The sequence below is a fragment of the Rhipicephalus sanguineus genome, chromosome 4, assembly GCF_013339695.2.
Source record: "Rhipicephalus sanguineus isolate Rsan-2018 chromosome 4, BIME_Rsan_1.4, whole genome shotgun sequence".
Lineage (NCBI taxonomy): Eukaryota > Metazoa > Arthropoda > Arachnida > Ixodida > Ixodidae > Rhipicephalus > Rhipicephalus sanguineus.
In genome coordinates this window covers 42251862-42278062 of record NC_051179.1, presented here as the reverse complement: position 1 = coordinate 42278062, position 26201 = coordinate 42251862, and the positions used below count along the sequence as shown (strand labels likewise).

Genomic DNA, 26201 nt, shown 5'->3' with positions numbered 1-26201 from the left:
AGCATGACCTCAGTATCGGAGTTTATTGCCTCATGAGTCGATTGCCGCAAAAATGTCTCGAATCTGTCTAGAACGAGCGGAGTTGCCGGGAAATTTCGCACGCTTTGAGCGCTTTCTCTCTTATCTCGTCCCGACGAGAGCACTGGAAGCTACACGGGGAGGGATGGCACGGGGGAAAGAAGTTACGCAAGCGCGCCTCAGGACCTTGAATGAGCGCGTGTGTTGAAACGCGATCGCTCTTTCGCGTTGTGATTCATGTGCGCGCTATAGGCTCCCCAAGAATCGCTTAGTGGCGCTGCTACTTTTGACAGGCAGCGCCATCTCTGGCATAAAAATAAAAACTGGGGGCAAGCAACGCGCGTTTTTCCTTCCCTCCAACGCGCTGCCGCTCGCTTCCGTGCACGTGCAGAGCTCTCGCGGTGCACTTGCGGGCCTCACAATGTACCGCCTGCAGTGCGGCTTCAAAAAGATCTTCGAGCTGGACAGGCACTTCTGAAAAGCGAACTTGATAAAATGAGAAAGTCTCGTCAATCACGTTTACGGAGAAGACCAGACGATCGATGACAACGACCGACCCGACTCAAAGCGAAGTTCATTTCCCAAGTCGCGATGAGGTAAGTCTCATTCTGTCATGTTAAAGATGCGTAATGGTCCATATGCACTCCGAAATGAAGCCGTAGCACGCTATCGATGTTCTGCGTTGTGGACTATGAATCATATGATTGTTGTTCTGATATGGCATGCTTGCAGTAGCAGCCGTGTACTTTCTTCGTGAACAAACGTTTGCGGCGTGCGAAAAAAAAGAAATTATACGGCCATGGCACTTCTTCCTGAAAAGGTTAGAGTCAAGTCCTCCGTGCCACTGGAGCATCACACGCCGATTAAGACGCGAGGCAGCTAGCTGAGCTTTAATCACTGTGACGCAAGATTAACTGCTCGGCTCGTTTTTTTCGGCTCTCACGTCATGCTTGCACTCTCTTTTTATGAGGATATCGAATTTACAGGCGTATAAAATCTGCTGCACGAACACGTCCATTCCGGCGAGATAAAGCAGCCCTCCCGAAGCGTAAATTGCAGGCGTCGAACTTGTGACACTGTGCCGAGTTCAGTTGCATTCAACCAACCGCGCAACGCTAACCGCGGTATAACGCTAGTGTGAACGTTCGACAACGACGGGTAGGTCCTACGAACACGGGGAATCAAAACACAAAGTTGTTTCAGCTACAACCGTAACTGGACTTTCACAATGCGAGAAGACAGCGAGTAATCATTACTGTAGTCGTTGCGTGCATGCGCCGCGTTACGTATACTGATACAGGTAGTCGAAACGAACGAAAGCGGTGAAGTGAGACAGCCAAAACAGAAGGCGAGACAGTGCTATCAACAAGGACATACTTGATTCTCCTTACTGCGGTGATCCACGCTTGTCGCCTTTATTTCTCGTGCGACATGCTCGGGAACCGATACAGTTTCACACGTGAATCGCGTGCCTTGGTGTTGTCTGCACTGTTGTGGTAGCCCACGACACAGCAATATTTCGGACCTCGCTTCCGTGGGGTCGCTTCTGCCAACACGGAAATGCAGCTTTGCACAGCAAGCCTCCCGGTTCAGCGTACCAAGCTGCCGACAGGGCTCCGCAGTTCCCCGCACCGACTGATGAACACCAGAGCTTCTCTCCAGAGCCGCAGCTCGGCGCTGTCGTCGCGCCGCAAACTTGAGCTTGGGTTCCCTACAGCTTCGATGTCCGAAGGTTTTCAGGGCGTGTAACTGGCAGAATTTCATTCTTTTGAAGTACTTTTCTTTCCATTTCTTTCTTTCTTTCTTTCTTTCTTTCTTTCTTTCTTTCTTTCTTTCTTTCTTTCTTTCTTTCTTTTTTTCTTTCTTTCCTTCCTTCTTTCTTTCTTTCTTTCTTTCTTTCTTTCTTTCTTTCGCCACTGTTCTAATGATAACGACGACGCATATCTTTTTTGTCCACCTCCCCGTTGAAGCTATTGATCCTGGACGAACCGACGGTCGGATTGGACCCGGACACGCAGCGCGTGGTTTGGAAGATCCTGCGAGATCTGCGAGGAAGCACCACAGTGCTCCTTTCCACCAACGACATGGAAGAGGCCGAAGCGCTGGCCGACCGCATCATTGTCATGTACAGCGGCACCCTCGTATGCTGGGGAACACCCATGTTCCTCAAGGACGCGTGTGGTAAGAAAAATAATTATTGTTGGAATTTAGCGTCCCGAAACCGCGATTTGATTGAGGGCGGCCGTAGTGGAGAGCTCCGGAAATTTCCACCGCCTGGTATTCTTTACGTGCGCCTATGTCTAAGCACACGGGCCTCTAACATTTCGACTCGATCAAAATGCGGCCGTCGCGGCCGAGATTCGATCCCGCGACCTTCGGGTCAGCATGTCGAGCGCCATAACCACTAAACCACCGTGGCGTGCGTGCGTGCGTGTTCAGAAAACTTTGTAACACATCATTGACATCAACATTATTTCAGCATGACATGTTAGCTCATCGTGACAATGGAACGAAGGCTACGGAGGCGGGGCTTTCGCACATTCGTGTTACTCCGCTAGTCGTCCGGCAGCTTGCAGTTGAATGGTTTTGATTGCTCGCAACGTTAATGCATTTAGGAAAACATGTACACTAAAAATGGGAATGGAAGTAGGGACATTTCGATTGTTCAGTGTACATTTCAGTGTCACATTTCGAGTATAGTTTTCTTGGAGAAGCAAACGGCGAGTTAGTCGATGCACACGGACGAACTGACGTCAGGGACGCCATGTTTACTATACGGAGAACAGGCGTGCTGAAAACGTCGTGCTGTGTAAGAAATACAAAGAAAAAAAGACAGAGAGTAGATTGTTTTAACGGAAAACAATAATTTTATTTTACCCGGCGCTTCTCGTGAACTGTTTGTCTCATAATAAATAAAGCAGAATTTATTTGAGCAAGGGAAATGACAAAATTGTCAACAAAATTAGGTACTATTTCTTGGGGCGTAAGCAGACATGCGTTTCGGTTCTGTAGCTTCCACAGCAATCCCGACACCGACTTCAGTCACATCGACATAAGTGTTTATATTCAAGGACGTTTTCGGATTTTTTTTCCCCCGTCATTTATTATAAGAGCTGAAACGCTCGCTGCGCTCCAATACTGTAGGTGTCGGCTTCAAGATACGCATCACAAAGGTGCCGAATGCCTTCAGCAGCAAGGAAGTACTGTCCACGATTCTGAAGACAGCGCCGAAGACCACCCTGGACGACGACAATGACAACGAAACAGTGTACGCTCTCCACACGATGGGTCGAGGCGGCTTTGTGGGCATGTTCAGAGAGCTCGAATCCGGCAGCAAGTCGATGGGCATCAAAGATATCGGAGTATCGGTGGCTACGATGAAGGAAGCTTACATCAAGTGAGCCTGCGTTCCATTTTGTTATCCATTATACAGTTTTAGTCCATTTTATTACCCACGTGTTGCGTGGCCTCCGAAATCCGAACTCTGGAGGCGACCGATAGACTGATTACAATGATATGGCGGATGTGAAGTTTCCAAGTCTCCGCAATCACTTCCGGTGATCGCAGAGCGCGAAAACATAGCCTTGGATATCTGTTGTACTACGTGCAGAGGCTGCAGAGACAACCGTGTTTTATTGTCCCATTTTGTTGTCGTTACGCATTGTGGAAGCCTGGCCTCCGAAATGTGGAGGCGATCGATAGACGATTGTAATGATATGGAGGATGTGACATACTTACGGCCCCGAAATCACTTCCGGTGCTCGCAGCGCGCGAAAACATGGTCTTCGATATCTCTTACACATGCAGAGGCAACCGACTCCGGGGGGGGGGGGGGGGTGTACACTTCGAACACCCCCCGATATCCGTCATCACTTGGATTCTAAGATTCTAATTAGTGGGTGTAATTAACTGCTCCAGCAGCTATTTACACTATCACGACCGCATTAGACAGCAAGCTTTTTTTAAAGGTATTGTAACCTTCCTGTCCTAATTTTTTTTTTCGTCTACCTTTCTCAACCAGAATTTACAAAGAATGGGTTGGAGAGATCAAGCAAGGCGGGCCTCCTCAAAAGCAAGGTGAGCTTTTTCTCTTGAACGCTCGAAGCTTGGTACTGAACTGTACCGAACTTCCACTCTGTAGCGAACTGTTCCGAACAGCAATCACTATTAAGTTTAGCAGTTTCCACTTAAGCTTGTTGGTTCAACATAGTGAAGGGAACAGCGCTGATACCGAAGAGGACGAAGAGAAGAAGAGGCGTTTACAAAGGCGTCGATACCGAAGAGGCGCTTGCCTACTGTGCGCCTCTCTTCGTCCTCTTCGGTATCCGCGGTGTTCCCTTCACTAAGCAGCCACAGCACATCGGTTGCGTCTCAATGCGTCTTTCAAGAGACTCGGCATAGAGTGAACGCGCTGGCTCATTTTGCGCGTGCGCACTGCGCTGTGCAGTGAACGAGCCCATCGTCGTGGTCGTGAGGCAGCCGAACCCCTATCCAGCGCTTCCGGGCCCTGGTGCAGAAGCGGTTGACGGTGCTGTGGCGCTCTCCTTTCCTCTTCATCACCGGCTGGATCCTCCCCGTGTTCGTCGCCTACGTCGGGCTGGGCATCATCAAGCAGAGTTCCCTCGACGTGCTGGCCGCATACCAGTATGCAAAAGTTTGTTCTTACCAGAGGCGTAGCCAGAAATGTTTTTTTTTTTTCGGGTGTGTGTGTGGGGGGTGGGGTGGGGGGTTCAACCGCGCTTTATGTATGTTCTTGCGTGCTCTTAAACACTGGACAGCACGCGTTCGACGCAGGACAAAGAAAGAACACTGATGCGCAGGACAAGCGCTTGCCCTGCGTATCAGTGTCGTCTCTTTGTCCCGTGTCGAATCCGCGCTATCCAGTATTTAAGGTTAGGAACCAACTAGGCCGTCAATGAATTTTGTTAAGCTATAGTTCTTGCGTGAGTTTGTATGTGGGCGAGTATACACATAAACACAAGCCAACCTGAAAAATCTACAAGGGAAGAGGGGGGTAGGGGGGTATTGAGCTTGCCCACCCTCTCCCACCCTGGCTAATCGATTGGACACTTACATGCACAGTACGGACGTGTGTTCGCTATGCATAACAATGTATGCCATAAATGGTCGAAAGTCGAACGGTCGCTCGGATTCGCTACTAACCTATTGTATAACGAAATTAGGGATAAGAGAATCTAATAACGCCTTTCGCGACATGGTTGAGCTGGATTTGTTCTATACTTTTGACTGGCAAACATGCTTAAAGGCGAGTCAAGCTCGTAAATGCTTATGAGGCTTATGAGGATCCGCTTTATTCGAGTCGACTCAGTCGAGCTCGAGCTGACACACGTTGATGATGACATACACAGATGAGGAAGTGGTACAAATGATGATGATATGTCCAGCTGACAAAGTCAGTGACTGCGATCACAATACTTTTCTTTGTATTTTCTTGCCATTTTTATGTCCTCGTTGATGGTATCCTATTCTTGCAATTTATCGTACAGAGATGTTAAGCTTCGATCGCTTCTGCAGTAATTGATCGAGGTTTTGAGTCAATGAGCACTGATACTGTACGTTATTTTTTTCGTAAGAGATTACTGTATTTATTTTTTTTTTCAGTAAAGGAATAGAAGCTTGGCAGTACGTGAAAGGTTGAATTACGACTAATCACTACTAGTTAGCTTTTCCTCTTGAAAGGAACTGTAGTCTAGTATTCCAAACGATCCCAAAGGCAATGCTGAATATCTGGAACCAGTGGCGTAGCCAGGGGGTGGCACACCGGGCCCATGCCCCCCACCTCCGATTTTTTGTTTTTGCCATGGCATACAGAGCACAAAATGGCATTCGACCACATGTGCCTGACCGGCCCCCACTTCAGATCGAGGTGCCACCCCCCTTCCGCCCCCCCCCCCCCTCGAAAAAAGTTCCTGCTTACCTCCCTGTATGGAACCATATGTTGTACACGAATAAGCAAGGTATGGATAGTTTCGAAGCCAGGATTTCACAACTTAAACAACTCGTATACTTCGTATAACACCCTAATGCGTTTTTATGGCATTCATTGCTTCCCCCTTGCGGCGAAACTGTGACTTTTTTTTTTAATTCTTTCGAGTGAAAAGCGCTCGCTGCGCGTCTCCGACGCATGCAGACACATCGATCTCGACGCCGGCACTTACGTGGACGCCGATCGCGGATCGTCGCTGAAGACCTTCATGGAGACCAACAAGGCGACCAACACGTCTCTGGGCTACAAGGTGCTCCTCGAGAGCGAGAGCGTGCCGTTCGACGTGCTCACGGACGCCAAGGGGACCCTCATGGCGATGTACGACGAGAACTTCATCGAGTACGCGAAGGCTTACGCTTTCGGTACCATCTTCAACGGGACCGCGTAAGTTCTTTTAATGCTTTTTTTTTTTTTAGAATTTCGAAGCGAATTTTGTGAGTGTGCGCGCGTGCTGCTTGCAAAAGAAAACGCACTGGAAGAAAGATTCCTTGATCAAGTGACAAAGCCGAGCAAGTGTGTATGATTCTTTGATTGCTTAATGTTTAAGAACCACTTCCCTAATTCCACGGTGAAGGAATGAGCGACTAAATGAATGAATGAATGAATGAATGAATGAATGAATGAATGAATGAATGAATGAATGAATGAATGATCTTGCGGCCTTAGTGCGTGAAGTCAGATACTAAGCTGGAGGCCTTCTGTAATCTGCGGTGTCTAAGCCCTTGTGATCACTCGCCGGCGCAGAATCGAGTTGTGGAGCAACCCAACCGGCTTGGTGGCGCAAGGCGTGCTGCGCAACCTGATCGACACGGTGCTGCTGCGTCAACACACGGGCGAAGCCAGCAGCCGCATTCGCACGGGGATCTCGCTGTACAGACTGACGGATGAAGAGCTATACGTGAGTGGATAATGCGCGTGCACTGGAGTCCTTATATGCAAGCGCCCCTCCACGAAGAGCGTATATATTCAAAGACCACATATCTTATTCATCGCGCAGAGACGAAAACCGCGTCAGCAGATTGAAGAGAAAACGTCCTTGCATTGCTCCCGCGTTCACTTCGTCATTGCGGCCATAGAGTTTCCTACAATACTATATGATTGCGGCGTTCGCGTAACCAAACACAAGAAATAAAGAGGCGTTCGCGTGACTGCTGGGAGTAACGCGGAAAAGGCATGCGATGTAAAACGCTGAGCCAGGGTCTAGTGGACTGCGTGGTAGGCCTAAGTGGTATGCAACTCGAGAGGAGGCTCGACAAGCACGAAATGAGACGCGACTTTCGCCTTCGAGTCATCTGAGAGACCCCTGGAATTTTTTTTTAGATCGCAGCCATCATTATCAATGATCCGTACCAGGGGCGTAGCCAAGGGAGGGGGGGTTGGGGGGTTCAAACCCCCCCCCCCGAAATTTTTCAGTTTTGCTTGCGTATATAGGCACGCACACATACAAACGCACGCACGAACATACATAAAGTATGGTTGAACCCCCCCCGAAAAAATTTTCTGGCTACGCCCCTGATCCGTACTATACCTTTGTGTTTAATTTCAAAAAAAGCTAAGGCTGTCCTTGACCAGCCACCATTATCAATCATTATCACAATACGTTTACTGTTGAAACTCGATTTAACGAAGTGGTGGCTGAGCTCGAATTACTTCGCGAACTCGGGAAGTTCGTAAAATTTAAATTTTAACAGCGACACCTAATAAACTTTCAGTAAACTTTATCGAAACGAAATGGGAGTAGTCCGAGCAAGAAACGTCGCAAGGAGACAATCAGTGCCACCTGTCCTTTAAACCATTAAATAAAGAAAGCAACCGCCGTGTCCTTTTGGGACCAATTACAGGGACAGTAAACCACCACCGCCGCTAGCGCCATTTGGTACGTTAGTGCGGTGCCGACTAATAAGTCCGTTGATCCGTGCATAGGCGCGGCCTACGGCCTTGTCAAAATAAAAATAGGGTTGAGAATACATAGTGTGCACGTGCATCACGCAGCGCCCCTTCGTCGCTTCCGGAATGCGCCACCGACATGCCTTGGTACCTACACTGACGCTGTCGCCGACCGCTGCCGTGTTATTTCCTCGTGCTCAGTTTCGCCCTCACGATGAAACTTTGTGCAATTATCAGCCGCTGGTGAAGTAAGTCGATTTTGCAGCCCACGAACAGGGAACAAAGCGTCGGGTTGTTCTCTTTGCCGAAATGTATCACCCGACATCGTCAATGCACACTGCGACTTTCCTAGAAGCACCAGCGTGTTTGGCTGGCGCGAATTAACAGAAAGGACTTGAAGAACCTCGATAACATTCGCGTCTTCAGACGTAACTTCATTACGGGTATGTGCTATCCAAGTATTTACCTGTAAACAGAGATAGCTTACCGTGATTACTCTACCTACAAACTTCGCCAAGACCACTGCGTGCACAGTCAGCGGGTTAGGGAGGCTGTTGAATACGTGATGACAATCGCGAGGGTTTGGGGGTTGCATTGAAGCGAACTGTGAAAATCGACGTCAAACAAACTTCATTCACTGGCGGTTTGAAGTATAGCGCAAATAAGTCCCCTAGGTTAACATTCCGATCGGCTCGAGTTGGGGGGTCAGGTAAACTGTCCGTTCTTTTTAACCGTTGGTTAATTCCCTAAAAGACTCCATCATTTTCGGGGGCTTCACTGTATATTAAAGCACAACAACGGAAGTAAAATACAAGGTAAAAAAAGTGGCAGAAACATATGGGGCAGAAAAAAGTGACAGGCATTACGTACCACGCGAAGTCTCTACCTCGCACTCGCACATTTTTTTCCCCGGCTGTTCCCACAAATGCCGATAAAGAGCCTCAGCAATACTGTTTAAAGCACTTGAGAAGTCTCGATTTCGCGCTGCATGAACTACTTTGGTGGCGTGGGCCGCATCTCCCGTAAACTTGCCTCGTCGATGGGAGCTGATTCGCTTCACTCATCCTCTCGTAAAATATTGTGGGCCTCGAGGGACTTTGGGCTTTCACTTGTTGTTGGGCCACGCCCACGTAATTTGTAGAAAACGAGGTAGTTAAATATGCCCACGTAGGTCGTGGCGGGCAACAAGCCGGAGTACGCGGTGGCATCTCTGGTAATGGAAATCCGGTACGGGTCTAAGTGTCACACATCTTGATCCTATAGTTTCGTATCGAGCGAACAGTCGAGGTCTTCCTGGACCGATGAGCTCGTCGAAGCACGACAACAAAAAGCCACACTGCTTGATTTTCAACATCGCGCACAGAAACAGCTGACAACCCCTCAACACCCCGCGCTGTAGCACTAACCGCTGTAGGTACCAAGGGAGGTACACAGGGATGACGGGAGACAGCGAGAGCGGCGGAAGTGACGTCACATGAACACTATGTATAGGACGGCTAGATGCTTTAGCGCGACAGCGTTATAGAGCGCACGCCCGAAGAAGAGCCCGTCTGTGTCAAAATTAGAAAGAAATCACCGCATTCTTTAATAATAACTTATTTCCGTGTTGATGACAATATTGGACCTCTATGTGCACCTGCCGGGGAAAGGAAATTTCTTCGTTAGATCAGGAAATTCGTAAAATCTGGTTTCGTTAGATCGAGTTTCAGCTGTATAACTAATATCATCGAAGTTATGCAGCACTGTCTTTGAAATCTAGTCGTCATTATCCATTGGTGGGTTTTTGCTACAATTCGATATCGACTCGTAGTCGGAAGGAACCCAGCGGGATCCCCTGTTCGGAATGCGAGAGCTGATGATCTACACATGGGCCTACTGGGGCTTCATGGGGTCGGTGTGCTTCGGCCTGATCGTGGCGTCGTTCGTGGTGCTGCCGTCGCTGGAGGTCGTCTCCGAGGCCCGCGAGCTGCAGCTCATGACGGGCGTCTCGGGCTTCCTCTACTTGTTCGCCCACTTCGTCTTCGACCTGGCCTTCTACGCGGTCCCGATGACCATAATTTTCGTAGGATACTCCACCATCTCGGAGCTGCCCTCGGACACGCAGAGTAAGTTATGATTCATACTCGCTAACAGCGCGCGACCGAACACAGACGAAATGGAAAGAAAACGGACGCCACACGGTGCTGACTATAAACTGAAGTTTACTGGCTGAACCACACATATATAAAGCACGCAAAACGTGACCAAACCCAGCTTAGGCGAACACAGTAGATTATCAATAATAGAAAACAAAATAAAAGGCACGGTTTCACCGCATGTGCGAAGCGATTAATGCGGTAGCAACACATTGTAATGTTATATACGAAGTGAGGCTGGCAGCTAACTCTTTTGGATCCGATCTCGCGTAACTATACAAAACGCTGGTGTTCGACGTTATACGGGACATGACGGCGACGGCAAAAACTCGTCGAGAGTGTCCATATAATTGCTATCGCAATAAAATGCGCAGCTAACATGGGAAGGGACGAGAAAGTCGATCATCAAGGAAAACTCAGAGACAAGGAAAGCAAGGACGAACGTTATAAAGCGTAATGCAAACATTCACCGGCACGAGGCAATGCATAACGTTTACCCATAATCTAACAAGGAAAATTCGTAACGAAATGGAGGGCTGGCTCACACAATCGGTTCCGTTCTTTCTTACGCTGTTAGCCAGTATGAAGCTACACTAACTCGTCCACTGTTCCGTCTTACTTTTAAAATTCAGCCACAAATTGACGGAGTGCTCTTTTTTTTTCTCTTGAACGAAAGAAGGGGATTGGATCAAGTGCTCGTTTTCTTTGCTAGACACAACCTAATAAAACCATTAGACAATGAATGAAGGCAAGGAAGCTATAGGGGACGTTATTTGTCTTTTAACTGTAGTGTAGTAATTATGATATAAATCTAAAACAAATTAAAGTGGACCAGAAGACAACTTGCCTCCGGTAGGAACCGAACCTACGACCTTCACATAACGCGTCCGATGTTCTACCAACTGAGCTACAATGGCGGTCTTCCTCGCGTCCACTGTACATGTAAACCAGGGGCGTAGCCACGTTAGGGCACACCGGGCCCGTGCCCCCCCCCCCCCCGAAATTTTTTTTTGCCATGGCATACAGAGCAGAAAATGACACTCGACCACATCTGCCTGCTCGTCCCCACTACAGATCAAGGAGGTGCCCCCCCCCCCGAAAAAAATTTCTGCCTACGCCCCTGATGTAAACATAGGCGTGTTAGTCAGCGGCGCTTGTAGCCGTGACGGAGAATGTGGAACACTCTTTTTTCTGCCTGTTGGCGTCACGCAGCACGTGATCACATTACGAGCTGGCAGCTGACCAATAAACCCTCGCTAATACTACGTAAATGCTTTAAATCTGCCGGTCTGCTGTTGCAACATGATGCGGATGACTCATCACGACCGCAGGAAACCTCGTTTTCTCGGGCATGCAACGGCTTAATTGTTCGGAGATGCTCGTTTAGAGCCTAATCGTATATAGTTTCGGTTTCAGGGAGCGCTGGGAGACGTGGTACCAAGCAGGTTCTTTTGCTTTTCTTTTTTTTTTTGCGAACACGGCTAGCCACGTGAGCACGCAAAACAGTGACGCGTGCCGCGAATGGCAACGCTTTCACGTGAGCGCCGCGTTGGCAAGTGAACACGCGGCAGCCAACACGAACTCGTGACGTAGGTGGTTGTTGGTTAATTACACTAAAAGTAAGTTGATGTAGACAGCTCGAGGAGTTTTGTACGTTTGGCGCTCAATTGCGTGGTACACACACTGAAACTGATTTCCAATTTGTTCTGGGCTACGTTTGTCATTAATATTTTGTAGATGGTGATCTGTCTCCACCCAAACCTATCTCACAGGTTACCTCGCCTTAAAAATTTTGCGTTATTACAGTTTGAACCACACTTGGCTGGAGTGGCCAGTAGGCCGCTTCACCCGTCGCTTTTTTTTTTCCGAAATACGCAGAGACCGACGCAGTAACCATGCCAAACATAGTCATACCGCTTGCTAGGTCCTTGTGCTATAATTCAAGTATGAACGGAAGCTCGTAGCTAGCGCGAGGTGTAGCAGCTGCGGACGGCGCCAGCGTTCAGAACTGTCCGCTCGACCGCGCTAGAAAAGTGCGATTCAGGAAGTACTTCTTCAGACGATTTAGCTCCTCGCTGTCACATTTCGCGTGCGTTATCGTCGCACGTAAAATGCGAGGTTCCTTGTGACACCCTGTGCGCAATTCGTGCGTGTTCCCTGTACAACACATGAGACTGCGCAAGGATCGCCAGATGACGCTTTGATGTGACGCTACACTAATACTTTCTTCTGCCTTTCTTCTTCCTCCTTCTTTCTCTAGAATCGCTTCTCGTCACCGCACTGGGATTCGCTCCACTGGCCATATTCTTCGCCTACCTGCCCTCGGAGCACTCTCCTGACGGAGGCATGGCTTACGCGATCGTACTCGGTCTATTCGCGATAGCAGGCAAGTAACCATGAAGTCCATGGGTAAAAAAACAGCACAAACCAGACGATTAACACAAGGAACACATGGGACAGCACTCTGCCCGTGTCTTCCTTGTGTTAATCGCCTGGTTTCTGCTGTTTTTTTTACCCATGAACTATGCATCACCAACCTTCCTGCCAGCAAATGTTATTGAAGTTCATAACCATGAGGCCATGGAAAATGCCTCGAATTTTGATTTGTGTCCTTGAACTTAACGGCTCAAAGCAACGGCGACGCGAAGGACGCCGAATAGTGGATGGATCCGAATAGTCGAACTACCCGGGGTTCTATAAAGTGTGCATATGTAGAGGTGAAACGGCGTTTATTTCCTCACTTATTTATTTATTTATTTATTTATTTATTTATTTATTTATTTATTTATTTATTTATTTATTTATTTCCTCATTTATTTATTCCCTTATTTATTTATTTATTTATTTATTTATTTATTTATTTATTTATTTATTTATTTATTTATTTATTTATTTATTTATTTATTTATTTATTTATTTATTTCCATCCTCATCACAATGTGGCCACCATGACTGGGTATGCACAGAGCCCACCGCCTAGTCCTGCTTGGTCGGTCATTCAATCGAATTAAATTAAATAACATTTGCTGGCGGGCTCGTTGGTCATACATTGCTGATACTGGTGATACATTGTTGATACGACATGTTTTGCACGTGCCGTGGCAACTAAAGACAGGTAGATGACTCAATCGTTGCATTTAGATTGAACGAATACAGCGTCGGTGTTGTGAGAGCACCGTTACTAATGCTGCTGTCACAACGGTCAGACATTAGCCACCAGTGGCCAACAATAGCCGACAATTAGCCATCATACAGCCAATACTAGCCAATAGTGAGCTAACGTTAATCATGGCTGGCATTAAGCGACCCTTGAGCTTCGCTTTCAAGAGAGGAACGCGATAGCGTAACCCGGCTTCGCACGTACTGCGAACAAGATGTCAGCTAACTTTGCCATTTCAAAGGAAGCCTCTCCCGTATCTTACATATGGGTCATTTCTGAAGGGGATTTGGAGTCGGGAATTGAGAAGCATCACTATCGCTCTGCACAATGGCTGAAAATTGGAATCCGATTCTGAACTATAGCTTTAGTTCCACGGTTATGTTTCAACACATGGTGACCACATGGGTTGCTTCACGAAAAGAATGCTTGAGACCAGTCATTTCTGTGTAGCTCATGGACATACCTATTACAAATGCAAAATATATATATATATATATATATATATATATATATATATATATATATATATATATATATATATATATATATATATATATTGTCAAGACGTTTATTAACGGGGACTCAGCGACGGCGCACGGCAGCGACAGTCAAAGCGGGGCCGACTCTCTGCACGAGGAGGTCGACGCGTCATCAGCCGCTGCCGGCGTAGCTCCTCGTAGCTTTGGCACAGCGTGATGACCTCTGCCACAGTGCGAGGGTTTTTGGCGAGTAGCATGGTGAAGGCATCGTCGTCGATGCCTTTCATGACGTTCCGGATCTTGTCGGCCTCAGACATGGTTGCGTTGGCTTTCTTGCACAAATCGAGCACGTCTTCAATGTAGCTCGTGAAAGACTCGCCGGACTGCTGGGCTCGTTCACGTAACCGCTGTTCGGCTTGCAGCTTGCGAACGGCAGGGCGGCCAAACACGTCGATGATGGCGGTCTTGAAAGCGGACCACGTAGCGAAATCGGATGCGTGGTTGTTATACCATAGACTTGCCACACCCGCGAGGTAGAAAACGAGGTTGCTCAGTTTGCCTGCCTCGTCCCATTTATTGGGGACGCTCACACGCTCGTAGATCGCGAGCCAGTCCTCGACGTCGTTGCCATCCGCGCCGGTGAAGATAGGAGGGTCGCGGATGCGGGGGACACCCGGACATGGCGTCGGTGCAAGAGGAGGCGTTTGCTGGGCGGCGTCTTGAGTCATGGTAGCAGGCACGGTACGGGATCGAAGCTCCAAGGGCATCGAATGCGGACCGTAGTTGTTTAAAGGGCACAGCACTCTCCACCAAATTGTCAAGACGTTTATTAATGGGGACTCAGCGACGGCGCACGGCAGCGACAGTCAAAGCGGGGCCGACTCTCTGCACGAGGAGCGTGCTCTCAGAGAAGAGAACGACCCACTGGAAGGCGCTTGAGAGGACGACCCATTACTCAGTAGGAACGCTTCGCTACAATATATATATATATATATATATATATATATATATATATATATATATATATATATATATATATATATATATATATATATATATATATATATGGGACGAAAGCAGTCATGTGCAGGCTGGGCCGCTAGGGAAAGCTTCGCGGACCCCATATGGCCCGCGCGCGGGCCGCGTGTTTGAGACCCCTGCTGTAGACTAATAATAATTTTTATTATTGAGGGAAAGGGAAGGAAGGGATTTAGGAGCTAGATGGGTGGTGCCCCATGTCCAGGGCTCCACTGGCTTGCGCCACCAGCCGGACGTGGCCCAGAAGCGCTAGTAGCACTTCCGGGTCCGAGCTAGCGAGGAGGGCCTCCCACTGCTCCAAAGAGCAATCCTGCACCTCACTTCATGACGAGACGCGAGGCAGCCCTGGTGAGGCGTGCCCAAACTCACTCTTGTATGACACCCCACATTCAACACTACATACAAGGCAAGGACGGGTCTCCTACCTGCGTGGCATGCGGTGGCTACCCGGATAACGCTCACGTTCTATGGGATTGTCCGGGTGGCCGTGCAGCCATGGGCGAGAGCCTTAAACACATACCTACCAATCTAAAACCTGCGACCCTAAAGGAAACCCGGACTGGGGTTCGTTTATTTTTAATAAAGTTGTTCTCTCTCCTGTGAGGAACTTATCCTACATGTGATGGACTATGCCTATCTCGTCTTTTACTACAACCCCATGAGATGTGATAGAGGGTCAGTGGGAAGTCGCGACACCACGGGAAATCGCAATAATGCAACGGTGGAAAATTTTGTGCAATCATAGTAAATTTGGATATACTCCCGTTTGAATGCTACGGAGGTCCATTGCGTCTTCCCCTAAAGAGATTTGTGGGAGCGCCATATTTTTACCGTGTGCCTCGCTGATGAACAACCACTATAGCATGTTACCGCTAGCTGTCCCACTCGCCTCTTGGGGAAGCGCCGGCTGAAACATACAGAGCCCTTCACGATCTCCGCTGCACGCAGGTCCGGGCGTAATCGGCGGATACCTGATGGCGGCGTTCAATTCCGGAGGCGATTTTATGCGACTGCCGTTCGTGTTCTTCCCGCCGTTCGCTGTGTCGGCGACCACGGTGCGAGCGGTGAACCTGAAGTACGAGGTGGCCATGTGCGACTACCTCCGGAGCAAGAAGCAGCTGAAACTCAAGCACTTCCAGTTCTGCAACCACACGCGGTATCTCGGTGAAACGATAAAGCACTGCTGCGACAGTAAGTGCGCGTAACCACCATCATCTGTACGCTTTTGCGCGCAAAAAAAAAAGAACTGTGGGCAGCTGCAATAGTGGTGAAAGGCTGGGGAACAGCAGAGCTGGGAGTCGACCTAGCTTTTCCTATATTTCGCTAAATATCATAGGTTTAGTTAGCTAAGTTTTGCTGGTGTTACGAAGTTTACCTAGCTGATGCGATGAGATGATGCGAAGCCCACTACTACAAATTTTTAGCCGGGTATTGCTAAGATTTTTCGCAGTGTTGCAAAGTTTTAGGTGGGTAATGCGAGGTCTTGCAGGACTCAGCTAGGTATTGCATATATCTATAGTTTCGGCAGAGTTTAGCCAGGCATTGCAAAGGCACTGCGGGAGCTCGGCTGGGCACGATCGACACGGCTAGGAGAAGCGGAGTGATGTCACGGCTCGGCACAGCTGGAAGAAGAGGAGTGACGGCTCGGCACAGCTAGAGGAGCATAGTCACGGCTCGGCAACGCTGGGAGAAGCGGTTGCGTTAGGGGACGTCATGGCTAGACACCTGTGCGAAGCTCGGCGAAGCCAGGCGCAGATGTGCCAGGTGGTTGCTAGGCAACGCGTAGTGACGTCATAGCTAGGAGAGTTTCTGCGAACGCCTTGCATAGGAACGGCCGGCTTAAACAGCTCCGCTGTTAAAAAGGCCATGCATTTAACACTTTTGACAACGCGCCATAACTTATAATAGTGTTACGCGTTGATCTGTAACAGTTTCACATCAGTATGACAGTACAGTTGAAACTCGATCTAACGAAACCCGCTTTTACAAAGTGCCCAGTGTAACGAAGAAATTTTAATTCCCCTGCAGGCACCCATAGGGTTCAATGTTGTCATCAACCCGAATTAACGAACTAACTTGGCCACCAAACTCGATTCACCGACGTTTTTCCTTAAATAACTGAGTTAAAGAGCGGTGACTTCCCTCAAATTTTGGGAGAGACGGGATTTTCTTCTTCGCACAGATAAATATCGCATGTGATTTGAGTGGGTCGTTGAATTCTGTTTATGAAGAAATATAGCGTGAGTGACAGTACATTTACTAGATAAGTATTTGCGTTGTGATTACCATTAATTGCTCTAATATACACAATAGCTTATTCTAACACTCACACTTGCCTTCCAGAACCTTGGCATCAAATTATGTAAGACGGTGGACAACACTTTTACTGGAAAGCATTGATCATGACTTCTTCAATTGCGAGAGGCGACGACGGCTAGTCGGGCAGGAGCTCCTGCTCTTTGGGGGCTGCCTCTGCCCATCCCCCTCCCCTCCTCTCACATTGATCCTGACCTGCTCGTCTGGGTCGGAGCTGAGCAGTGTGGGCCTCCCACTGCTGCGTCGTGGTAATTTGCAAGCACTGTGGGCTACCCATGGATGCGTATACTGGGACAGCCCCATAGGATATGAAAGACGTCGGCCCGGGGGGCTCGGTACAGCTTGCAGTGACGTGTAAAAGTAGCGGTAGAAGCTCAGGTAGAAGCTCGGGGGAAAATGGAATCTTGAAACGATGAAAAATCCTTGGAACACTGGGTGTCGCTTCTGGAGCCAAGGTTTCGACAAGCGGTATTTGTATTCTTCAAGGCTGCATCATAATCATCATCATCATCAGTCTGACTACGCCTCTTCCCAGGGAAAAGGCCTCTCCCATGTTCCGCACAATCAACCCGGTCCTGTGCTTGCTGCTGCCACGTAATACCCGCAAACTTCTTAAATCTCATCTGCCCACCTAACTATCTATCTCCCCCTCGCGCGTTTGCCTTCTCTCAGAATCCAGTCTGTCACTCTTAATGACCAGCGGTTAAAGGCTACAACTGTTTTTAAAGGGACACTAATGAGAAAAACGAATTTTCTCTTAGTAAAGTACTCTTTCACGATACCAAAAACACCACGCTTGCTGCGAGAAAACGCGCAAAAACAAAATGTGGGTGGCGACGCCATTTCGAAATTTGACGGCGCCTACCACGTAGTTCCTGATCGGTAAAAATGAAGTACATTGTGCTCTGAGGGGGCCATAGACTTAAACATACCAAGTTTGGGGTAATTTTGTTGAGCCAATGGCGCCAAAATACGATAAATACACTTAGAAATCCGTGACGTCACGCGGGAGATTTCGGCGCGAAATTGAAAAATGAAACTCTGAACTTGATTTTCTCCTATATTAATAAACCTATGATGGCGAAATTAACGACACTAGGAGTTCTCGGAGCACAATTTATCGATCAAAACCGATTCATTGTTTCTCTTTAGTGGCCCTTTAAAGTTGCAGTCTTGAAGAAGACGAGACCGCTTGTCGAAACGTTGGCTCCGGCGACGCCCCGCCTTACAAGGATTTTTCATCGCTTTACGATATCTATGGGAGTACTGAATTGGGATTGTAAAGGAGCCCGTTTAGAGATGCCTCCGCACCAGCTCCTGTTAGCGATTCGTGCGCCAGGGGATAGCGAATTCTGGCCAGTCTATGATGTCTCACGCATTTTATAGATAGTCGATCATAATGCGTGTTCAAAGCGATATACCCGATTCAAACAACCTCGCGGCTTCTTCATCGGTCGCAGTACTCGCCAAGAAGACCAGCGAGGCGTGGACCGAGCCCGTGGCGCTCTCGTTCTCACCGTACGGGATCCTTCGGGACGTTCTCGTGATGCTCGTCATGGGCATCTTGCTGTTCGCCTACCTGCTGTACCGGGCCTCGGGTTGGTCTCAACACGGTCGCGAGCAGTCGACGCCGCCCGCGAGCACGACCAACAGTCCCGAGGACAGCGACGTGGCCGCTGAGAGGGCCGCCGTCGCGAACATTTGCGGGCAGCAGCGCTTCGGGGATGGCAGCAACGCGCTCGTGGTCCAAGAACTGCGCAAGGTGTTCGGTAACGTGCACGCGGTGAGCGGGCTGTCGTTCACCCTGAAGCCCGCGGAATGCTTCGGTCTGCTGGGCGTCAACGGTGCCGGCAAGACGACCACCTTCAGAATGCTGGCGGGCCTCCTACGACTGACCTACGGCGACGCCTACATGAAGGACTCGGTCCTGACTCGAGACGGTCGCAAGGTGAGTACAAGGACCGGCGGGAGAACAAAATAACGCAATGATAGTGCAATAGAACGCAAAAAGGCCGGAGGACCCGCCCATGGCTTGGGGGACCCTGTACACCTTTTTACAGAAGGCTCCCTGCGCGCCGCCACACGTTTGAAGAAACAAAGGAAAACCAACACAGCTATAAAAGGTGACACTAACAATAAAAACCCACCATCTACATCTGCGATTCGAACCCGGGCCTTTTGAGTGGGAAGCGGGCATTCTACACCTGCACCACTTCGGCGGAGCCGCGCGCAACTCTTAGACGACGACACATTGCAGACTACCGATCGCAGCGCTACAAGCGGATTGACCCTGTTTGGGCTTCACTTTTCGAAGCTCGTTCCGAGCACTCCCCTGTTCTAGTACATTCTAGCAGAACGAAGGTGTTAGGGTGAGTGAAGGACCAAAGGGTACGTGAAATCTTGGAAGCATCATGGGATTGCGAGACATGGCGCAGATAGGTGCGTTAGCGAACCGTCTGTGCATCTCTTCAAGAGCGAGCTTGATTTTCATGTCGTCACATCCTTGATCTGCGTCCTCGTCTTTTCTTGCGCTGTAAGCTGATCGAAAATGAACTATAACCAACTAGCCAAGATTTCCCTTTTTGTTCTTTCTAGGGTGGATATGCACCGTGGTGGGGGTGTGTACTATCGCCACGCGGTCATGACAGTTACTGCGCATAGTTGCAGGAGGAACGTTTGTGTGATTTCAATAAATTGGTAGTCAGTCTGCGGTCGTCCTGTCTTTTTCTACTCTGGTGTCAGCGCAGCTTGAGTTCCCAAAAATAGTTTATTCCGGTCTGCTGTCTGCTTCGCGCAGTGGCAGTCGAGGCTGGGCTACTGTCCTCAGGTCGGAGCGCTGCTGGAAAAGCTTAACGCTGACGAGACGCTCCGGCTGTTCGGCCGCCTCCGCGGAGTGCCCGAGGACAAGTTGTCCGCGGTTGTCGACAACATGATCAACACCGTGGACCTCCGCGATCATGCAGCCAGGATGTGCAGCTACTATAGGTACGACGTTCCGTACGCTCTTCGTGCGCATGTATACAGTGCGCGTGCGTGCGTTTTGCTTATTAAATGTATAACAGTGTCACTGGGTGCATAAAGGCACAAAATAGGGTGCCAATGAACACACGCGCTTATCGCTTTCCGAACCCCTTCGGAATGCGGCTGTTAGCTAGACTATCGAGTGATCGACCTCGATCTTAACGCAAGTTATATGTGACCCGTGTGTAATGTCATCGGCAATAATACTTGCTGGGATTTTACGTGTTACATCATCCCCAGCTGTAGACGTGCAAATACTCTCCCATAACTTTCATCATAAAAAAATTAAAGCAACAGGGACACAAGAGAACTGAAGAACGCAATACATTCTTGTTCTCTTCTGTTGCGTCGGTATTTGCACGCCTTACTTTCGTTTGCGGTGAATCCCTACCAAATTTCTCAACTTTCTCTCGTTCTATTATAGGTGTAATGTTCACTGTCCGTCATTGACGATATAATTGGTGCATCATCTTTTTTCTACAAACGCTGGTGCAGTGTCGGAAACAGGCGCAAGTTGTCCATTGCCGTGGCGATGATCGGCTTTCCCGATGTGGTTCTCCTGGACGAACCGTATGCCGGCGTGGACGTGCTGGGCCTGCAGCATATCCACGGGGAACTCGGCCGAATTAGAAGCACCGCGCACGTCACCATGATGCTCACGTCGCATAGGTACGTAGTATACGCGCGCTAGTAGTTATAATACGTTGAAAAAGAAACGATGGCGAACAATCTGCGCCAAAAGCGATTCGCACAGCGAGTAAACGTGTGTGTGTGTGTGTGTGTGTGTGTGTGTGTGTGTGTGTGTGTGTGTGTGTGTGTGTGTGTGTGTGTGTGTGTGTGTGTGTGTGTGTGTGTGTGTGTGTGTGTGTGTGTGTGTGTGTGTGTGTGTGTGTGTGTGTGTGTGTGTGTGTGTGTGTGTGTGTGTGTGTGTGTGTGTGTGTGTGTGTGTGTGTGTGTGTGTGTGTGTGTGTGTGTGTGTGCGTGCGTGTGTGTGCGTGTGCGTGTGCGTGTGTGTGTGTGTGTGTGTGTGTGTGTGTGTGTGTGTGTGTTAACCAGCACAAAGAAAGGCATGTATATACACAGGTTACAGGCGCTTTCCTGTATTTTTGTCCCTCACTGTCGCCTTCCCGGCTTCCACATCTGAACATGCTAAACCGACGCGCCCAGCTTTCGAACCCGATTAACCGCCCTAACGCGAAATGTCCATCGCGATTAACGAGGTGCGCTCCATCCATCGCAGTATGGATGAGTGCGAGCAGGCCTGCGACCGCTTGTGCATCATGGTCGACGGCGCGCTGGTGTGCCTGGGAACCCCGCAGCACATCAAGGACAAGTTCGCCAAAGGATACAAGCTGCAGTTCATTCGGTACGACGGCGCAAGCGTCGGACCGCAGAAACTCACCCAATCCATCGTCGATACCTTTCCGGGAGTCACGCTAGTCGACGTGCAGTGGGTACGTCCTGGTCTTCTATCGTCGCTATTAACCACAATGGGCGTAGCCAGGGGGGTGACATGCCGAGAACGTGCTCCCTCCTACCATGGCGCCCTCCCACTTCCACCCGCGATACGTTTGTACAACGCGAAAAGTCCAACAAAAACAGTTACAGGGCACCCAAGCCTCCTCGCATGCAAGGAATGCGAAAGCATGTCGTATCTGCGCGTGACGCCCATGCTATTTCGACGTCCATATCATGTGACATTGTCACGCATCACTTTGGTGCGTGATGACGTCATCACTTTGTCACGTGAGTGCTCTTACCGTCGGGCGGCAACGCCACTCCCCAGACAGACGCGGGATTTTTCGTTCCATGGGGCATGCATGTAATGCTTTCACACTGAAACGACGCAAAACAGTACTGGCCTGTCCAGCACCTTCTATGAAAAAATACTCCTGCCAACTTCTACCTCGTTTCAGCGCGCCAAAGACGAGTGTGACAGAAAAATGAGCATTATCACAAAACACAAACCCTTCCGCATGTATTGCATAGCACGCATTGACTTTCCGTCGAAATCTTGTGTAACGACTGCTCTTGACCGGTGTATTAATTGTAGCGATGCCTTTCTCGACGTTGAAGTCCTTGCGCGATTTCGCGCTTTGCCAGTGGTCATAGCGACGGACTGCGTGCACGTTATCAACGGAATCAGTAGGCAATGAGCAGTGGATGATGTAAGACTGGCATATAGAACGGATCAGAACGCACAGTCACAAAATATCGGTCCAGGCGGGCTCTGCGGATCCGCCTTACACTGAGCGATAAGGTCCATTACAGCCTGAACAACGTTGCAGGATGCAGTATAAACTTAAAAGACAAGGCGCTTACTATAGCAACTGAAAATTTTCTTGGAAAAGGCTTCAACATATATCACGACGGCCGCGCATGTGCAACAGAGCAGGGCTAACCGAGAGGAGTAATCATAGGTCAGTCTTCGAAAATCGCTTTTATTTACGGTTAACAATTGCGCATTTGTCAGTCTAGGTGAAGCAGTTCACAGGACTAGGACGAAATGAGACGCACAAAAGCAAGTGTCACGCGCAGCAAGTGTCGTGCTTTGTCTTATAGTCCTGCGCACTGCTTCACCGACACGGCATGCGTATTGTCAATTTGTGTGGGCTTCAGTGGCGTAGCCGGGGGGTGAGTTGGTTCTGAAATTTTTCAATTTTGCATTTGTATATATACAAGCACACATACAAACGCACGCACGAACATACATGAAGTTTGGTTGACCCCCCCCCCCCCCCCCCGCACCCTGCTGAAGGGTGTACCAAATACGTAGCACCGGCAGACAAGACTATCAGTATAAGTGAGGAAGTAAGGATGGCTGTAGTTGTAGTTGTAGACTGCGAACATTTCGAAGTCTTATAAACACGAAGAAGCGTCGAGTTTCGTATGGTCCAGATACAATCTAACGTGTCATTGTTCCGTTCCTCCAACCGTTTTACTATACTTAAGGAGACACTAAAGTTAAAACATTAGACCAGGTTAGGGAGATAAATTATTCCTCGAGGACTCTACTATCATTAATTTTGCCATCTCAATTTCATTATAAGAAAAGAAAACGGAGGTCGAAGTTTCGTTTTTGAATTTAGCGCCCGAACTCGACGTCATGGTGCGGGAGACTCAAAGCGGCGTCGCCACCCGCATGTCCATTCTGCGCGTATTCTCGCTTACCAGGCGTCTGCTCGCGACGGCAAGAGCGGTGCTTTCTGTACTGTGAAACGTATTTACTAATGCGAGAAATTCGGTACACTAACTAATGCGGTATATTAATAATTCGGTATTTATTCATACGAGATCATTTGTTTTACAGCTGTCTTTACCCTGTGCCGTCGTCGTTGTCGTAGTAGTAGTAGTAGTAGTAGTAGTAGTAGTAGTAGTAGTAGTAGTAGTAGTAGTAGTAGTAGTAGTAGTAGTAGTAGTAGTAGTAGTAGTAGTAGTAGTAGTAGTAGTAGTAGTAGTATAGTAGTAGTAGTAGTAGTAGTAGTTGTAGTAGTAGTAGTAGTAGTAGTATAGTAGTAGTAGTAGTAGTAGTTGTAGTAGTAGTAGTAGTAGTAGTAATCATTAATCACACTAGTGACAGCCCGCAGGTCACGTGATCTCGCTTCGTCTACTTAAGTCTAAGCGCGCGTATTTCAAATCTAGCGCCAGTCTTACGGCATCACGTGATCTCGCTTGCCACACTCGGGCGCTTACAGCTTCGCTCTCCGACAGCTTTCACGGCGTCGAGCTGGCTACACCTTTTTTTTTCCTGTCTCACGCGAACGGCTGGTGAAGTTGCCGTCTGCGCCGCGTGTAATGGCGAGCTGCCTCCTGTCGAGAGCACAGCTAGTCGGATACAATTTTAGAAGTCTGCGGCATTTCCCTCTCGAAGGCGGACGTACACAAGCCTGCACCAACGGGCGTGCACTCCACACTGACGTCATGAGCCGGACTGCCGCTGACCCTGCCTTCGGAGAGCAGTGCCGAGTGCATGAGCGGGACTATTTCTTTAGTCGCGGAGGCGATCGGCTGCCGCGCTTCCGTCATCTGGACGGGGCCTCTCCATGACGGGCAGGGGCGTAGCCAGAAATTTTTTTCGGGGGGGGGGGGGGGTTCAACCATACATTATGCATGTTCGTGCGTGCGTTTGTATGTGTGCGTGTATATATGCGCAAGCAAAATTGAAAAATTTCGGGGGGGGGGGTGAACCCCCCCCCTTGGCTTCGCCCCTGATGACGGGGCCTCTCCGGACTTCTTAATGTTCGTTCCAGGGGCGTAGCCAGAAATTTTTTTCGGGGGGGGTTCAACCATACTTTATGTATGTTCGTGCGTGCGTTTGTATGTGTGCGTGCCTATATACGCAAGCAAAACTGAAAAATTTCGGGGGGTTTGAACCCCCCCACCCCCCCCCCCCCCTTAGCTACGCCCCTGGTTCGTTCACACCTGTCTAGCACTGGTCGCAAATGGCCGCGTTGGTCACAAAGTGACTATATTGGCTCAGTCGCTCGCTGCTCGATTTTTCAGTCTGGCGACAGCAGTCGCAAACCTCTGAACCAATCAGGTGCGCAGGAACAGGACGCCAGCTTATTTTGCGGGGCAATAGCAATGCGAGCAGACGTGAATTCTCTGTGGCGACGGGTGTAAGTCGCACGCAGGCGTGAACATCGGTCGCGTAGAGTCGCTTTTTGGTCGCAAGTCGCAAATGGTGGCGCGACCAGCGCTCGTCGCAGCTGTGAACGAGCCGCCTTTGAACAGCACAGTTCTGACCGCGCAATCGATAGAGCAATACTCTCAACAGCCGACGGCTCGCCACTAGGCGGCGCAGACGGCAATTTTGTAGTTCGAGTGGCCCGTATTATTTTGCGGCCGACTGTACCAATTTACTGGGTCACTCGCATCATTCGCAGAAATGCATCGAGTGCCGCACGAAGGACAAGCTTCCCTTGAGCGAGCTGTTCCGGAAGATCGCGGTTCTTGACAGGCACTACGACTTGGAGCATGTGTTCGTCTCCGACAACACCCTGGAGCAAATATTTATCGCCTTCGCGAGACAGGCGCAGCTCGAAAAGCTCGAAAAGGCCAGTGGGGACGCAGCGCCAGCTGCCGCCGGCAGCACCAAACCTACGAGCCCCCCGAGTGGCGGCGCTCCCGCAGCTCCGGCAGCTCCCCCGAGTGGCGGCGCTCCGGCAACTCCGGGCGCAAGTTCGGCGGCCGCAAGCTCGGCGACCGCATCTGCTGCGGGAGCGAGCTAGCGCGGCGGCAGTTTTAACGCCAATATTACAGCAAAAACAACATCCTGCAGGTCTCCCTGCGTGTTCTCATTTATCCGTTCACTAAGGCGAAGCCATCGTTTACTGATCGGCCCATTATATTTACATACTGATCGGCCAATTACATTTGCCATTTGTGTGTTCTAGCAAATATAAGCCGTTGCATATTCTCGAAAACACAATTTTGCTCAGTCATGGACATCGGTCCGAGCAGTTCGCCATGATGGCGCGCTGTGCTTCGGTTTGACGGCACGCGTACAACTCCTTCAATTATATTTTTTGCTTCGTCACTCGGTTTGTTCAATAAATCCCTTCCGTGTGTTTGTCTCAGCCGTGAATTTAATTTTTGATCGGAAGTGAAGAAAACGGAACATTCAGGTGCTCACGAACATGCGCCGAGTTTCGCAACCGATTTAAGGGCACAAGGTAAGGCGAAATATGAAAAAAATATCACTAATTTTTTTTTCTTTGCAATTTGGGAAGGGTGTCCTTTTGTGTATATTTTCCACATTCGTGCTTTCCTTAAAGGAGTCCTGCAACACTTTTCCATGTAGCCATGGAATGGCTTCATTATAGGAGCTTAAAAGGAGCTTAAAGGAGCTTAAAAACCGACTGCTCGCGCTGCACAACCGTTCACTGACCACCGTATATATAGGCACTGGATTTTGACCTCCAAGGTAGTACATGTGTGAGATTTCTCCTGTGCGTGATTAAACAATAAAAATTCACAGCGTACATGTAAAATTAAAGTGAGCTGCAAGTCGCCATCACTCTCATCGACCCTTTAGTATAAACGCGCCCGATCTCGCGTCGTTAATGATGTACTGGGCAGAATTCACGGAAGATTCGCATATGGCGCGTGTCATTGGTGGAAGGCAATCGTTCGATTTA

General features: G+C 49.2%; 1 protein-coding gene across 1 annotated transcript in view; it reads left to right on the top strand.

Annotated features, from left to right (window-relative positions):
* The window catches only part of LOC119391156 (phospholipid-transporting ATPase ABCA7), a gene marked incomplete at its 5' end in the record, with an annotated part of 35836 nt that extends 10441 nt beyond the window's left edge, over positions 1-25395 (top strand). The window contains 13 exons of the mRNA XM_049415168.1: positions 1989-2199; positions 3163-3415; positions 4498-4662; positions 6170-6409; positions 6770-6923; positions 9723-10017; positions 12308-12433; positions 15673-15915; positions 18501-18992; positions 19794-20025; positions 20557-20730; positions 21302-21515; positions 24948-25395. Of these exons, the coding sequence (XP_049271125.1) occupies positions 1989-2199; positions 3163-3415; positions 4498-4662; positions 6170-6409; positions 6770-6923; positions 9723-10017; positions 12308-12433; positions 15673-15915; positions 18501-18992; positions 19794-20025; positions 20557-20730; positions 21302-21515; positions 24948-25292 (3144 nt within the window). The remainder of the gene's footprint in view (positions 1-1988; positions 2200-3162; positions 3416-4497; positions 4663-6169; positions 6410-6769; positions 6924-9722; positions 10018-12307; positions 12434-15672; positions 15916-18500; positions 18993-19793; positions 20026-20556; positions 20731-21301; positions 21516-24947) is intronic.
* Positions 25396-26201: the final 806 nt, after the last annotated feature.